This window comes from Paracoccidioides lutzii (assembly GCF_000150705.2).
Source record: "Paracoccidioides lutzii Pb01 unplaced genomic scaffold supercont2.18, whole genome shotgun sequence".
Taxonomy (NCBI): Eukaryota; Fungi; Ascomycota; class Eurotiomycetes; order Onygenales; family Ajellomycetaceae; genus Paracoccidioides; species Paracoccidioides lutzii.
This window is the reverse complement of record NW_015440964.1, coordinates 209,291-223,920: the sequence shown is the minus strand read 5'-3', so window position 1 is coordinate 223,920 and position 14,630 is coordinate 209,291. Positions and strand designations below refer to the sequence as shown.

General features: G+C 47.5%; 5 protein-coding genes across 5 annotated transcripts; 2 read left to right on the top strand and 3 right to left on the bottom strand.

Moving 5' to 3' along the window:
* Positions 1 to 298: 298 nt before the first annotated feature.
* Positions 299 to 1,530, bottom strand: PAAG_06363 (superoxide dismutase; the record flags this gene model as incomplete). Its single annotated transcript, XM_015845869.1, has 4 exons — positions 299 to 862; positions 939 to 1,063; positions 1,220 to 1,394; positions 1,471 to 1,530. The coding sequence occupies 4 exons, from the start codon at positions 1,528 to 1,530 to the stop codon at positions 299 to 301; spliced, it is 924 nt and encodes a 307-aa protein (XP_015700095.1).
* Positions 1,531 to 3,140: 1,610 nt separating this feature from the next.
* On the top strand, positions 3,141 to 4,427 carry PAAG_06361 (hypothetical protein; the record flags this gene model as incomplete). The annotated part of the gene is made up of 1 exon (XM_002791576.2): positions 3,141 to 4,427. The coding sequence occupies one exon, from the start codon at positions 3,141 to 3,143 to the stop codon at positions 4,425 to 4,427; it is 1,287 nt and encodes a 428-aa protein (XP_002791622.1).
* Positions 4,428 to 6,128: 1,701 nt separating this feature from the next.
* Positions 6,129 to 8,022, bottom strand: PAAG_12207 (hypothetical protein; the record flags this gene model as incomplete). Its single annotated transcript, XM_015847726.1, has 2 exons — positions 6,129 to 7,661; positions 7,750 to 8,022. The coding sequence occupies 2 exons, from the start codon at positions 8,020 to 8,022 to the stop codon at positions 6,129 to 6,131; spliced, it is 1,806 nt and encodes a 601-aa protein (XP_015702638.1).
* A 597-nt stretch (positions 8,023 to 8,619) lies between these two features.
* On the bottom strand, positions 8,620 to 9,503 carry PAAG_12206 (hypothetical protein; the record flags this gene model as incomplete). The annotated part of the gene is made up of 3 exons (XM_015847725.1): positions 8,620 to 8,661; positions 8,787 to 9,030; positions 9,154 to 9,503. 3 exons carry the CDS (start codon positions 9,501 to 9,503, stop codon positions 8,620 to 8,622), a joined length of 636 nt encoding a protein of 211 aa, XP_015702637.1.
* Positions 9,504 to 12,356: 2,853 nt separating this feature from the next.
* Positions 12,357 to 13,985, top strand: PAAG_06358 (adiponectin receptor protein; the record flags this gene model as incomplete). Its single annotated transcript, XM_002791573.1, has 2 exons — positions 12,357 to 12,542; positions 12,636 to 13,985. 2 exons carry the CDS (start codon positions 12,357 to 12,359, stop codon positions 13,983 to 13,985), a joined length of 1,536 nt encoding a protein of 511 aa, XP_002791619.1.
* Between the last annotated feature and the right edge of the window lie 645 nt (positions 13,986 to 14,630).

The window sequence follows — 14,630 nt, the reverse complement described above, 5'->3', positions numbered from 1 at the left end:
ATTTGGATATTAGACGGGTAGTTCGGGCTTGGGGATGATATGCAGAGAGATGCATGCATCGCGGTTTACTGGCCATAAAGGGGAAGAGACATTGATTGATACCCGTCTATATTTCCCTACCTCTAATAGCATAGATGACATGCTGGGTGTATATGTAAATGCAAAGGAAAAGAAAAATAGATGAATATATATATATAATACAGAATAGACAGACATACAGAAACACAGAACGATAGAATCCAATCGTCCCCGTCCTTTTTCCTCTTTTTATTTTTTCTATGTTTGCCTGAAATATCAATCAGATCCTCGATCTTTTCCTGAAAGAAGATCTCGCAGAGGTAGCGCGTGTCGAAAATGACCCACATTTGGAATCATTGTGCGCCACCTCGTCCCAGTTAACCCTATTCCACCATGCCTCCAGGAATTGTGGCTTGCCTCCAACACCCCAGTCGGGAAGCCATACATGTTCCCAAGTGTTCACGCACAGAATCGGATGAACGTCAATGGCGCCGGGTGCCATAACTTTCTTCTGAGGAGAATAGGCACCCATTGAGCCTACTCGATTAGTTGGGGCGAGTCTTCTGATCTGCTGCAGGTTCTCTCCTCCGGTGATGCCGGTGGTCTGGGTTGCCATGTCGACGGGCTGGCGGCGGTAGTGGGCATCAGCATACGGAGAGCCGGCAATGTAGGTGGAGAGTATCTTAAACTGGCCGGTATCCTTCACTTTAACCAGCCAGACGAAGCCGGGACCAAACATGGCGTTGGCGGTGGCGAGGAATTCTGCCTTGAGCGACTCGACGGACGAGCAGGAATCGTTGATGGCATTGGAGATGTGTTCGGGGATGGGGACTTGTTGGGGGGCCTATTTACGATAATGGTAATTTGGTTAGACCGGGTAGCGATTGCCATTATTTCGAGGCACAGGTGGGTTCACTGACAAGACAATTGAAGAAAAAGTGGTTGTTGTGGGCCATGGAGGCGTAGTTGAAAACAGACGCCATGCTGGCATCGCGGGCATATTTGACTAGCAGTGTACCGGGGGTTGCAGATTCATCAGGAGTCCCTAAGCACAACACACATCAGACCCAGAAATCGGCAATTGAGGGTTTTCTTTCTTTTTCTTCTTCTTTATTTATTTATTTATTTCTTTCTATATATATATATCATTCTTCCCTCTTATCCAGCTTCCTCACTGGCCATTGGACAAAAACTGAAATACCTGCTGTTAAAAGATTCAGTTTGTTGATCAGGAAACCCTGGTATTGAGTCCATGATAGATCAAAACCCTGCGGCGAGAGGAGATCGGGGATTCCATGTTTCTTGAAGGCGCTATCGTGCCCTAATTGAGGTACATAGTGTGTTGATCGACTCTGAGGGTGTGTTCGGAGGAAGGGCTACAGGGGCAGGACCAGCATTATTAGCAATACAACAACATATGTGGCACGAATTTGGAGACGGAGGGAAGCACACCAAGGAGGAGGAGACGGCGCGCAGACCGGACTGCGGCCGGAGCGAGCGTTGTAATATCATGAACGGAGAAAAAAAAAGAATTAGGATTTCAGTCTCGAACCATCGCCGGGTTGATTGGGAAGGGAGCGTAGGACGACGTGGTAAACCGGATTCAACCAGCCAACCTTTATCCGCCAATACCAATCTCAACCTCAGCCGTCTCAATCCCAAACGTCAAAAGAGATGTTCGGTTGCTGGGGCTGGTTGTCCCTCGCGGTCACGGGGATTCCGAGTCCGAGTCTGCGATGGAAATATTTCTTCGGTGCCAAGACACCAGTGTGTTTCAGGCATAGCGCCCCAGGGTGCCGCGCAGCCAATCACAGCCTCAACAGCTGATCCGCTCGATGACTGGTGACTGGTGGCTTACCTAACTCTGTCAATTAGTTAGTTAACTAACTAACTAACTTAACTGGTGACTTGAACTCTTTTTAAGTTGGTTGCTGCAACTCTCGAATCAACCCACCGTCGCGGCCCCGAGCCGACTGTTCTTCACGTGCCACCTCCAACCTTTGGTTAGTTTTGAGATTATCCTCCCCATGATATTCTTGCCAGCATGTTACATTTAGTGGTGACCTCCCCTCGCCTTGTCTGGTTGGAGTGGTGGAGGAGTTGGCGGTCGGCAATGAGGTAGTTAACTACTACTACTACTACTACTACTACTACTACCACCTGCAAGGAAAATGCGAAAAACTTGGCCCTTGTGTTGCAAAACAACACCTTTTCCCTTCACCTACCGCGTCACCCCCCCGCCCCCGCCCAATCAGAGCGAGGGGACGTCTTGTGCTTGTTTTGGATGTTAACTGCAGGAAAACTAACCATAGCCAGTTAACTAACTAGCTAAAACATGATGAGGTAAGGATGCTGAATCGAACCAATGACTACTGTCGATCTCACCCGACTGATCACCCCGCTGGGCAGCCAAAATCGCTCGATTCGCCGTTTCAGCCACCCCAACATCCAACCCGTTGCTTCAGCGTTGGTTTTGACACGCCCGACAATCCTGGTCCTTGGGCTATGAGGGCCCGTTGCGATCTGTCTTTGGCGCTGCAGGATGGATTGAGGATGGATTGAGGATGGACTCGCCAGGTCTCAGTCCTTACCCTGGGTGGGCGGTTCGCTGGCTCCAGAGTGTTTCGTCAGGTTGGGTCCAGGGGTTAGCTTCCCTCCCTTCCGTCCCTGGCCTAGACATTGGCCCCGCTCACGTCCATGCCGTCATCTTTTCTTCAACGGAACCTGTGTCGCGGGGTTTTCCTGTGGCGTTCTGTCTGTCATAAATAGTCCAGGCCGGTGTTTATGCGTTTCACAAAGGGTCTCCTCTTCCCTTTCCAAGGTTTCTCCGCATTATGTCTCCGTCTCGAGACCTTCTTGCTCTTCTCGTTTCTTTATACAAAAAGGCGCGGCGGGCGATGTTTCGTTTGGAGGTTTAAGCTTCGTCCTGTTTGTTTCTTGCCATCCAATCCAGTATACTTTGCTCTCTTACTATTTCTCTTTTTCTTCTTCTCCTTCTTCTCCTCAGCCTTCTCTGTTTCTGTTGTTCATGAGTTATCAGCGTTGATCGTGTCCCTTCCCTTCGCCGTTTGTACGGACTCTGATGTTTATTCGAGCAAGTTAACCCATCCTGATACGTCAACATGACGATTCTGAGGAGTCCGGTCCTCCTCTTAATTACGATTTTGTCATTACAGGCGCCGTTGTCCGCAGTGCCCTTGACGGTAGCCCTAGGGGGTTTACGACGTGGCAATGGATTGTGTTCCAAAGGCCATTCGCCATGTGAAGACCCGAAAGCTCCATCCAACTTCTGTTGTCCTGAGGGCACTTTATGCATTACTCTGAACAACTCTACCTCGATGATATGCTGCCCCCTAGGACAATCGTGTTATCAAATGAGCCAAAAACCATGCTATACCCAAACACCCGACCCCAAACTGAACCCAAACTCTCCTGCTAAAACCACCACCCTCAACGGCGAGCCCTGGAAGTGTGGCGGCAAATGCTGCCCTCCTGGCACTCGATGTCTTTCGGACAGACTAGGAGAGTTCTATTGCCAGGTGATCTATCCGGAGCTGGCATTTCCACCGTTTCCAGTGACCACCACCACCTCGCAGCCTGCCCCTCCATCGCCTACATTGACGCAATCAGGAACAGCTTCCCACTCCGCTACTCCTGCGTCATCTACTACCGCTACCAATTCCACGTCGACTACCCAAGCATCGTATATTATCCTTCGTAGTTCATATCTTCCAACGCTCAAACCCACCTCCCCACCCAAAGCTTTCCCTAATATGAACGAAGCACATCCTTCGTCAATATCCAATGAACCAAAGTACCCCGGGCGCGCAATTGCCGTTGGCTTAGTTCCCGGCCTCGTTGCTGGCATCCTAATCGCCATGATTGCGATTTTCTTCTATAGACATCGGCAGGAAACACGCTCTGCATCATCGCTCATTCAAAGATTCGGCTATTTCCGCGAATCCTTCGACAAGGGTGAAGTCTCGATCTCTGACCCAATCCCTTTTGCAGCCCACGACTCAATCCGCACAGATTTCCTCCGTCGGCAAGGAGAACTTGACTACGAGGAGCATCGCAGATCGACATTTCAACGGACCAGCGCCCCGGTGAGAAGTTTCTTTGGATCGCTGCCTACAGCGGAAGATATTGCAACCATGCCTCCTCCGAATAAAGGAGGAGGAGGAGGCTTTAGTGGTGGTGGTGTTGGATGTGAGCCAAGCGCGGAAAGCATAAAAGTTTTCAGCCCGGCACATTTGAGTCACAGTGGAATCTGGGTCTGCCCGAGTGTTGCAAATGGTCGACCGCAAACCACATTCTCTGAAATGATGGAAAGGGTTGGATTTCAGAGCAAAGGTGGCAGCCCATATTTCTCTGTCACAAAAACGCCACCTCTGCCTCAGTTTCGGTAGTCGACAAGTTTTAGGTGTTTTACATCTAAAATCTCCCAAGGTCGAAACGTTATAGAATAACGGTTTTTTTTTTTTCGGTTTGCAGGTTGGCTTCTGGAGTACGGCGGCTGGTGTCTGGGGGGCATATTGGCTTTTTGGTTTATAATCTATTCTTAATTTTTGTTCACGTAAATACCGCGGGGGTTTCAATCTGGCTTATTTCTTCATTACTATTATGTTTACTAAATTTGGGCTATTTTGCCATGCTCGCTTTCTTTTGTTATGCTGTTAATGCTTTGGTCTAATCTCTTCGATCTATTACTACCTAGCTAGGTTGGCAGCTAGATAGCTAAGGTCATACTCATCGGCCTATTCCTGGGCGCATTTTGATATCAACCGACTCTTTTGCCTTGACCGTCGGTTATTTACGATATACTTATAAAGTTTTTCTTTGTCGTCTTCTTTCTTTGCTTGTTGTCCCACTTTCTTTTATCTCCTCATTCAATGAACTTCTTTTTATTACCCCACTCCAAGGTTCTCATGCAGTCCGTCGCCCTCACAACAAAAACAGCATATTAGTTATTTCCCTGCAGCTCGGTTCTTTTATTCTCATTTCCCCATTGTCAGATATTGACTTCTCAGACCGACCTACCTACTAATCCAACATTTCAAACCACCTACGGGCTACCAAGCTTGAGCAGCCTCTATAAAATGATCTATCATACCCTGTGTACAATTTTCTGGGCAAAATCCATCCTTCGAATGTGAAATATATTGTTTCAAGTAAGTACGAACTCGAACATCATTTGCCGCCCGTACTATATATATACCTACGCGTTTCGAGTTACATCAATGCAATTGGCTCTACATTACTGGCACTAAGCGATACCAATCAATATATGCGCGCATGAAGCTTGTCCCGCGGGAGTGGAAGGGACCGCACTATCTACTTGCGTAAAAATGTACAAATACATACACCAGCCAAGCTCTGATATCTCAAAGGCCATACTCACACCCCAGCATCAGAAGCTCAAAGAAACCAAAGTCGCCAAATAGCTTTCTTTGTTAGATGTATCGTTATGATACGGACCCAACCTAGGCGTTCTTTCAAAATATCTCTTGTTGATATTATGCCTGAGTGTGTGTTGGACTAAACAAAGGATGACCCAGGCTTTAGGGACGCCCAAGCGCCAAAGAGGAACTGGGCCACCATCGTGGGCTGGAAATGAGCAGAGAGTGAGAGCGAAAGCGAAAGAAAGGGGAGCCAGACACCGTGTATCCTGGTGTCAATGAACCTTGGAAGGTTTGTGATTCAGGCACCAGCCAATAAGGCTTAATTCCAGCGCGGAAGAACTAACCACGCGTTGCTAATTCTGAGATATGGTATGAAATCCAGAGAAGATGATTGTGTGAGAGAATGAGAATTAATGTAGGGTTGGTTGGATGGCGAGCTGTTCCAAGGTTGCTAGAATCGGTGATCAGGGAAGGAAATTTTTGATGGTCAGATGATTCAAAGAGAGATAATTAAAGAATAGAGAAATGATATCTAATCTATTTTGGATATTTCAAAAACAAAGTGGCAAGTTGCATTGGTTGGATATCAGAGCTCAACGACGATAAAGCAGCCATCTACCGAAAACAAATAATAGAAATAGTTACACCGCAGATCCGGGCTCAAAAAATCAGAGAACGTAACAAATATACATATATATATATATATATCTACGCAACCCTCCTTTGCTTCATTGCCAGAACGAACCTCCTCACCTCCTTCACCAACCCCATGACCAGCGGCACCCCTATCGGCCCCAGCAGCGGCAGATACACAGCAACCTTATGCTCATCCGGAAAATACACAAGGCCAACCATGCTCTTATCGAAAAAGCTGCGCTCCGCCTCGTTCTCCGCAACACGCGCGGTCGCCAACGCCTGCCTGAATCGGCCTTCACGCAAGAGCTCGCATGTAGCAGAGAGATGCGAAAGGGTGGTCGAGACGGAGTTGGCCACGTTCAGTGGGATGGGTATGGAGGCGAGAGAGCGGGTGAGGTGGGATAGGGAACCCATGGTTGAGGATGCGGAGAGGAGGAGGGAGGCTGTGTGTATGCGTCCTAGGGTTTGGAGACGCAGGGGTAGGGAGGCGGGGGAGGATGGTGTGCCTAGGAGTGTGAGGAGTTGATGAGAGAATGTGGAGAGCGGAGAACGAAGGGAGTCTTTGGCGAGATGGGGTGGGTTGGATCTGGGGACTAATGAGGTATCAAGGGGAGGGTTGAGGATTACGATCCCGCCCCACTGAGGGATGAGCCAGCTGGTGGCACGGTTCTCTTTAATGACGAGGGGAGATTGGCTTGCTGACGGGACGTAGAGGATGAAATTTATCGTGGGGCCTTTGCCGATACTAGGGCTGAGAGGCCATTCTGCAGCATTGATAAAGGAACTGAGATCTTTCTTGTGTAAGGTCCAGGCGTTTTGTGATTCGTCGTATTCTGGCTGTGTTGCGGTCGGGGCGAAGTTGGCATATACCTGCACCTGTGTGTCGATGGAGAAGTTGCTGATGGGTGCAAACGTTTTCAGTAGCGGAACAAGGTATTCCTGCAGCGCTGGTTCGACGTCCCATGAAGACGGGTAGGGTCCCGGGGTGAAAAGCGAGAAGCTTAGATGATACGTTTCAGCATATTTAAAAGAACGGGTGGTTCGACGAGCAATTGACTCTGCCAGTTGTGGAGCCACTGATTTAATGAGAGCCACTCCTTGCTCTCTGTTATTCACTGGAGGCGTCTGTCCGCCTGTTGAAGATTGAAGCGAGGGGCTAAGCGTATTGCTCGACGATAAGATATACGCGATTGTTGCCTTCTCCTCATTGAACAGTTTCTGAACTTCTGAGGCGATAAACGTAGCGAGAAGCGAATTGAGTGCCGAAGTAGACGGGGCTTGGTTAACCGGATAAAAGATGTCTAGCCTCTCGGAATATGGATGCAGTTCTGAGCTGAGTGCTGCCAAATCCTCCTTTGGCATTAACTTGACATTCAGGGCCGCATTTTCTTTCTCTTCAGCGTCTGCATCCACTATTGGCGCGGTTTCTGCCCCCTCTCCTGAGCTCTGTGATGTCTCTACTAGGCGGAGCCGGAGGTGATGGGCGGAGAAATCATTCAAATCATCCAGAGTATGTTGGGTAGTGCGAATAAGTTGTTCGGCATCAGGCGTACTCATTGACGGGGCATAAACGAGAATCTGCAAAGGAAAAACAGGGCGGCACACCTATTACGTGGGAAATATCAGCTCATGTCTCCAGAATGTCCAGATGTGTCTCAACAGACAGCACGGGGAGGAATTGTTCGAAACCTACCTTGCCATCTGCCCAATCCTTCATTTCTTCCAATGGTAATCGTGCCCTGTAGATAGATGTAGTCTTCCACCACATCGGAAGCCCCAAAAATATTATAACTGCCCAGAATGAGGATATCACCAATGTCCTAGTGCGAATGTCCTCTGGTTTCTCAGCAGGAAGGCTCCGCTTTGCGCTGGCGGCCGTCATGGTTGGTTTATCGGATATTTGCGTAGGATTTGTATGGGGACTGACAGAGGAAGTCCCCATCTTGCCACCATTTTTATTCCGCATTGTCAGCTCATGGTCCGCACAAACTGAGCGGAAGCGGGCTGCTTGATAGTCTTGTGAGTTGGCGCGTCGATCAATTGGGGTTGCGGAGTTGCCGAGTTGAAGTGGCTTGAACTTTTGTGGTTTGCGATTGGCTGGTTGTGCCCCATAGCAGACAGATTTACGAAACAGTATTGTGTGCAACCCCTCCTTTTATGAAGTAAGATATTCAATGCTGATAATTACCTTGAGGCTCCTGAGAGTCTCATTTCCAGTGGCTAGGTATCGTAAATGATGGCTTTTAACTGAAGTGTTTTACTGAGAAACATACATATATAGAGCGCTTTTTCAGCCCTACAGGCTGCAGCCCATCAGCTCGGTAGTGTATATATATATATTTCTTTGGAGACATAATATCAAAGGATGGTGAAATCGACCCTAGTTATCCTATAGTGGAGTAGATATCTCTTCGTAAAGGGTATCATAAGGGTTTTTTTTTTTTTTTTTTTTTTTTTTTTTTTTTAAATGCTAACAACTCCTGTACATCAGTACGAAGAACAAAACCGCCTAAACCAGCAACGCCCGAAAATGCTAGATATCAGATGAGTTAGCCACAAATCCTCAATATTCCTTCTCAAAAATCTTCTGGATTGGTTTCGCAGCCTGTTTGGTGATGGTACAGTTAGTTCATGTATGGGACCTTGGGAGACATGGAAATCCCGCTTTCGTATATCGGAGAAAATAGCATGAAACGGCCCCGAAGGTTAGGTAGGAGAAAAATAACTCACATCGATAAACCTCTCCAGATCTTGATCTAAATTGGCCAAGTCATCTTTTCGTTTCTTGTTTTCCGCGATCAAGGCTTGTTTCCGCTTCAGAAGCTCTTGTCTGGCCTGCTCTAATTTCTCTCGTTCCGCGTGCTCGTGGTTTATGCGCGCAATCATGAGCTCGTTAGGGTCGGCTTCGGACAATTCGGGATGAATGGCTACAAATTCCTCGACGGATATCAGGGGAAGAGAGAGATACTTGTGACTGTAAATTTTGGCATATTAGTATCAGAAAGTAAACATTGTATTAGAACGTAGAACGATAGTGCCATGTAGAAGATATGGGTTGGGGGGGAAGAAAACAGGAGAACATAGGGGAAATTCGCACTCATAAGATTCACACGCCGCAATCTCTCCATTCAAATGCCTCTGTTCATAGTATAGATTCTGCAGGTGTAGGTGAAGCCTATCGATCTCCTGTCGCGCCTCCGCAGTCTTCTGTTTTGTGGCCCTGACGTTGAGAATGGCGTCACGATTCAGTCCTCGCAGTTGTGATAAAAGAGAAAAGACCAGCTTTTGCTGTTTTGATACCGATAAGATAAAGTCTTGCGATGGTGGAGAGTCAAGGCTTCTAGGGTCAATCATGGCGAGCAGATTTTCGCATTGCGATAGGGTTTCTGCGCTTGTCTGAAAGACTGGTAGTAGGGAGGGATTAATGACGATGTCGTCGACAGGCATCTTGTAAGGTGTATAAGGATGTATTCAACAAGCTACAGAGTATTCGAAGGTGGTATGAAGAAGTTGTGGGTTGTGGTTGTGGCCGCACAAAGGACCTTTGTCCGCGAAATGTTCGGAGCGTTAACCTGTCGCAAGAGTTGACCAACGTTGAAGCTTGAATGAATTAAAGACGGTGTTAGCTGGGGGAACATTTCTTGGCAACCGTCTATCAACTCCACGGTTGGAACCACTGTATTCTAGACCTCTTTTTCATTTATTCATTTACAAGTCGTCTATAGAGGATTACATGCATAGAGGCTCGTACAACAAAATTTTCAGCATATGTGGACATAAACATCCTAAAGACGCACACAATTCCTGTGGCATCCTCACTCTTCATTTCTTCAGCAACAACGAAGAGGCAGAGGTTTTCAACATCTGTGAGAAGTGACAACTCCCCTCTCTATCAGCGATTTTCTCCCTGCCTACGCTTGAGGTTGAACGGCCATCTACTATTGTTAAAAGCCTATTTGCCTGCGAGAGGGAGCCCAAAGGAGCAACCATGGAAGCGTTGAAAATAGTATTCCAAAAAGGTGACCAAGTTTTCGTTCGCTTGTAAACGAAAAGTCTTGCCGAGTTAATATAACTAACAGTGCTCGTCCAGTGGCCCTATAAAGGTCTTAAAGCTTCAAAGGAAAAAATTCACTACTACTTGATGACTTACTGGCAGCTTCGCCCAGAATCTCAGATAAACATTACATTACCTTGACGGTGATTTTATGCTCGCGAAATTAGTACTTTGATTAGTGCATACAGCAAGGTAAAATCCAAGAACAAGTTGTTACCTTCGGGAGAGAGGCTTGTTCTCGGAGTGCGAAAATCAGGGCAACAAGAAGAGCCGAGTAACTATAGTTTATTCTCGCCCGAGGAACCCTTACTCCAGAACCATACAGTCCGTCCAGTTAGTTGGAAGGGATTAAACAAGCTTCATCAGTTGATCGAAGGAACATAATATTTTTGATCCGATATAACTAGACATCGGTGGTTCTGAAAAGCAGCAATACCTCCAGATATATGTCCGTCCCTGATGTAAAGAGAATCCCCAATCGGGGTTGTTCAACCAGTGCCATGATATTAACTGACAACGAGCGGAATAAAAGCACTAATATAATGGCATTAACTTCCGTTCAGTGAGCTGGTTCGGCGGGCATGGATGATTTCCCGGGATACAGATAATGAGAGGTTGATCCCTAATATACCCTGGGCTAATTAATGGTCAATCCCATGCTTGACCGGTCACAATTCGCCATGGATATCCGTAATCCCGCTATAAAATTGAATTTCTCCCTGAGAGGAGGGGAACGAATTTGATTTCTCGATAAAGAAAAAACCTTCTCGATAAATGGAAATCAGATCCGTGGATCAGTTGTGGCCTGATCCGCAATGCCACACCACCGCCAAAGCCAGAGATGGCAGGATGCATGTATGAGCACATCTATCAAGAGCAGCTAAAATATTTGGTAAACGCAATAATCTTACGATCATATCAATCAAAGATGAAGATCAGGAGGTGTATAAATCAGAATGCCGACAGAACAGGAATAACTGGAAGGGTTGTTTGGCGTTCCAGCTGTTGTCGTAACAGCCATCCACGTGTATCGTAGTTAAATAGTGATTATTGTTGAAAGATGTCTGCCCCCGCTTGGGTGGGGCTGCAAGAAGCTTTTCCATATACCATCAGTTTGCCAGACGGTTTGATGGACTCTCTAATGGCAGTTTTGGATGCATGTGTCAAGGCCTGAAGGAACATGGACGAGTACGAGTGCAAGGGGGAGGAGCCCATGTGAAGATATGTGAAGATGAATGATGGCATGAAACAGCAGGGAAAAAAAAGACGGTCCAGCAGGGCCTTTTGCCAGTTTTGCTGGAAGGGGGAGCATATTAGGAAGAATGCAGTTAGCAGGGGAGTAGAGGAGAAAGTATTAAGAGCATATTGTAACTGTGATGCAGGCAGTTGGCTGAAGAGAGCAGATAAATAGGTATGTATGGTCTTGTTACCAGCCTGGAATGATTGTGGGGTGGGGTGTGGGGCGTGTGCAGTGGCAGAGCACTGCCATGCTCCCTAGCAACCGCCCAATGCTTAACTAAGTATCAGCTAAATCTTAACTAAAGAATAACTAAAACATCGGTGCTGCATACCTTGGTAGCAAGGGCTAAAGCCTAAACCGTAAAACGTAGTTCTCTCATCCCTTATTGTTTCTTCTTCTTCCGTTGTATCTTCCTTGTATCTTCCTCTCCCGCTGATTGATTATCTGTTAATATTATTATATTATTATATTATTTCTTTCTTCCCCTTTCCCCTCTCCCCTGGGCCCCTTTCTCGATATTTTTCCCTTTCTTATCAGTCTGACGCTATCTCTTTCTTTGCTTCTTACCCCACGATCTCGTCTTTAAACCCGTCGTCCCTATTTACATTGTTTTTCCCGGGTATCGCGATCGCCGCCTAACCGCTAACTACCTGGGTATCCGCCAACCACAGGCCACCATTCCATATTTCTCCCGCCGTCCGCGCCACCTATCCGAGTCCGCCTAGAATTCCTCTCATTTCCCTCTCTTACATGCTCCTCCTATGTCAATTATTCTAACTTCTTGTATCCTACCTTTTTTTTTTTTTTATATATATATGAGACTGCTGCCATAACATTCTCGCTTGCCTCGGCCCCTTTTCGCCGGCACGGCGCACAGTTTATAGCCCCATTGGCCCCGCCAGCCAACTCAACAAAAACCAATATCTCCTTGATTTCCTTTTTAATTCAATCTTATTGGAAAAGAGACCTGTTGGTTGAGTTTCCTGCTCGTCCAAAGGCTACCACCATGCCCTGTACGGGCCCGTCTGTCACCTTAGAGTCTTACGTGGACTCCAAACAAAGCTCCAATGCGTCCGGCCTTGCAGTCCCCGATGAACGTGCCGATTTACTGCGCAACACACGGCGAAGACATTCTTTTCATACAGCTAGACGATTATCGTGTGATTATGATGCAGATGCTATATTCTTGCGGGTGAGTTAGAATCATATGTTTCTATACGTCACAGAGTCCGTTGTAAGCAAAATATATTGATTCATATCGACTCCTTTTCGTTTTACTCTTCAGGTCGAATTATTTCTCACGGAAATGGAGCGCCGGTTACAATGGCTAGAGGAATATCGACAATCGCACATGACACACATCGATGCAAGATTAAAACGAGGGTATGCCGCCCTACTCTCTGTTCGGGATTCCTGCTCCCATGCTTCGGGAGAACTGATGGGAAGCGGAAAACGACGGGCGAAGATCCTGGTAGAGACTCTAGAGGATCGTTACAATGAGGTCCTGGCAACCAAGGAAACCTTCGAGCAAAAAGCTCATGCCAGCATGCGTCTGATGGAGAATTTCCTGGGTGAGCTCGAGCTGGCTGCCCAGTCAGTGCGCGATCGGGGTCTATATAGCACTTTGGATGACGGATGGCGTGCAGTAGAGCCTAGCCTTGCGCACGCCCGTGAAGTAATGGACGAAAGCCTAGCACATGCGCGCGAAGTCATGGATGAAAGTATTGAGCACGCACGGGAAGCTCTACAGAAGAAAATCGAACGTGCCATCCAACTCGCCAAGGAACAACGTCTAATTCACTACTCAGACCTACCACACCCTTGGCGTGTCAACCCGCACATCTTGCAGGGATACCGTTTCACAACGTCCAAGATCGAATGCGTAACGTCCGTCTTCACGTTCTCCAATGAGCTTTTCAACATCTGGTCGCACTTCATTGGCCTGATCATCGTCCTAGCCATTGCATTCTACTTCTACCCCTCCAACCCAAATTTCTCCGCCAGCACAACCACCGATGTCGCAATTGCCGGCATCTTCTTCCTCGCAGCCTGCAAATGCCTCGTCTGTAGTACGCTATGGCATACAATGAACGGCATCGCGTCACAACCGCTCATGGAAAGATTCGCCTGCGTCGATTATACGGGAATATCGCTCCTCGTTGCCGCCTCCATCGTCACGACAGAATACACAGCGTTTTATTGCGAACCAGTCTCCAGGTGGATCTATATTGTCACAACGTCCACTTTAGGTATCGCCGGTGTCATTCTCCCCTGGCACCCTACCTTCAACCGTTCAGACATGGCCTGGGCCCGTGTGGCCTTCTACGTAACCCTAGCAGCCACTGGCTTCGCTCCAATCGCCCAACTGAGCCTGACAAGGAGTTTGGGATGGTCTCTGTACTTCTACGCACCCTTACTGAAATCTCTGGGCGTGTACCTGCTTGGCGCATTGGTGTATGCCTCGCAAATCCCCGAGCGCTGGCATCCGGGCTTCTTCGACTACCTTGGAGGCAGCCACAATATTTGGCACGTTGCTGTGCTCGGCGGAATTCTGTTTCATTATGGCGCTATGCAGGATCTATTTACAGGGGCGTTTGTAAGGGCTGAGGGGGAGTGTCCGACTTTGGTGGTGTAGATGATAGCTATACCCTTGTTTGTATGGTTTATCTGCGTTCTTCGTCTCTTTGTCCGTATAGTAGGAGGGTCGAAAATGAAACGCACTGAAGAGAATTTGGAAGCCAGATTCAACTCAATATACCCGCTAGCATCTCACAGCCGATGCACCCAAGTAGCATATGGCCTTTTGAGTTGAGATGCCGAGCGGGTTCAACAGGTCGCTCGAACCAAAAGTGTGCTTTTTGACGATTTGACTTTGTTGAAGGAGAGGAACGCGACCTTTCTTTTTGCCTGTTACAAAAAACTTTCCCTTCATTCGTTTGTTCAACAAACGGAAACGGAAAGAAATCAAATATATAGAAGGAAAGGAAAGGAAAGGAAGAAGATAAGGCCAAAGCCCCCTTCCACAACAGCTGGTTCGGCCTGTTTGCGAGGTACAGGACAAACCACGCCTGTGAAGGACGGCTGGTGACATATGACACAGCATGCCTTGCTTGCATGGTCTTCCTGCTGCATGTGCCCATGGTTAATCTTTGCATATCATCACTGCGCATTTGCATCGAGCGTCCTCCATAGCTAAGTTCTTTCAACTTATCTACCGGTACATCCTGGTATAGTACCTACCTGCCGAATGGGCTTAAAACAGCTATGGATGGGTTATGTC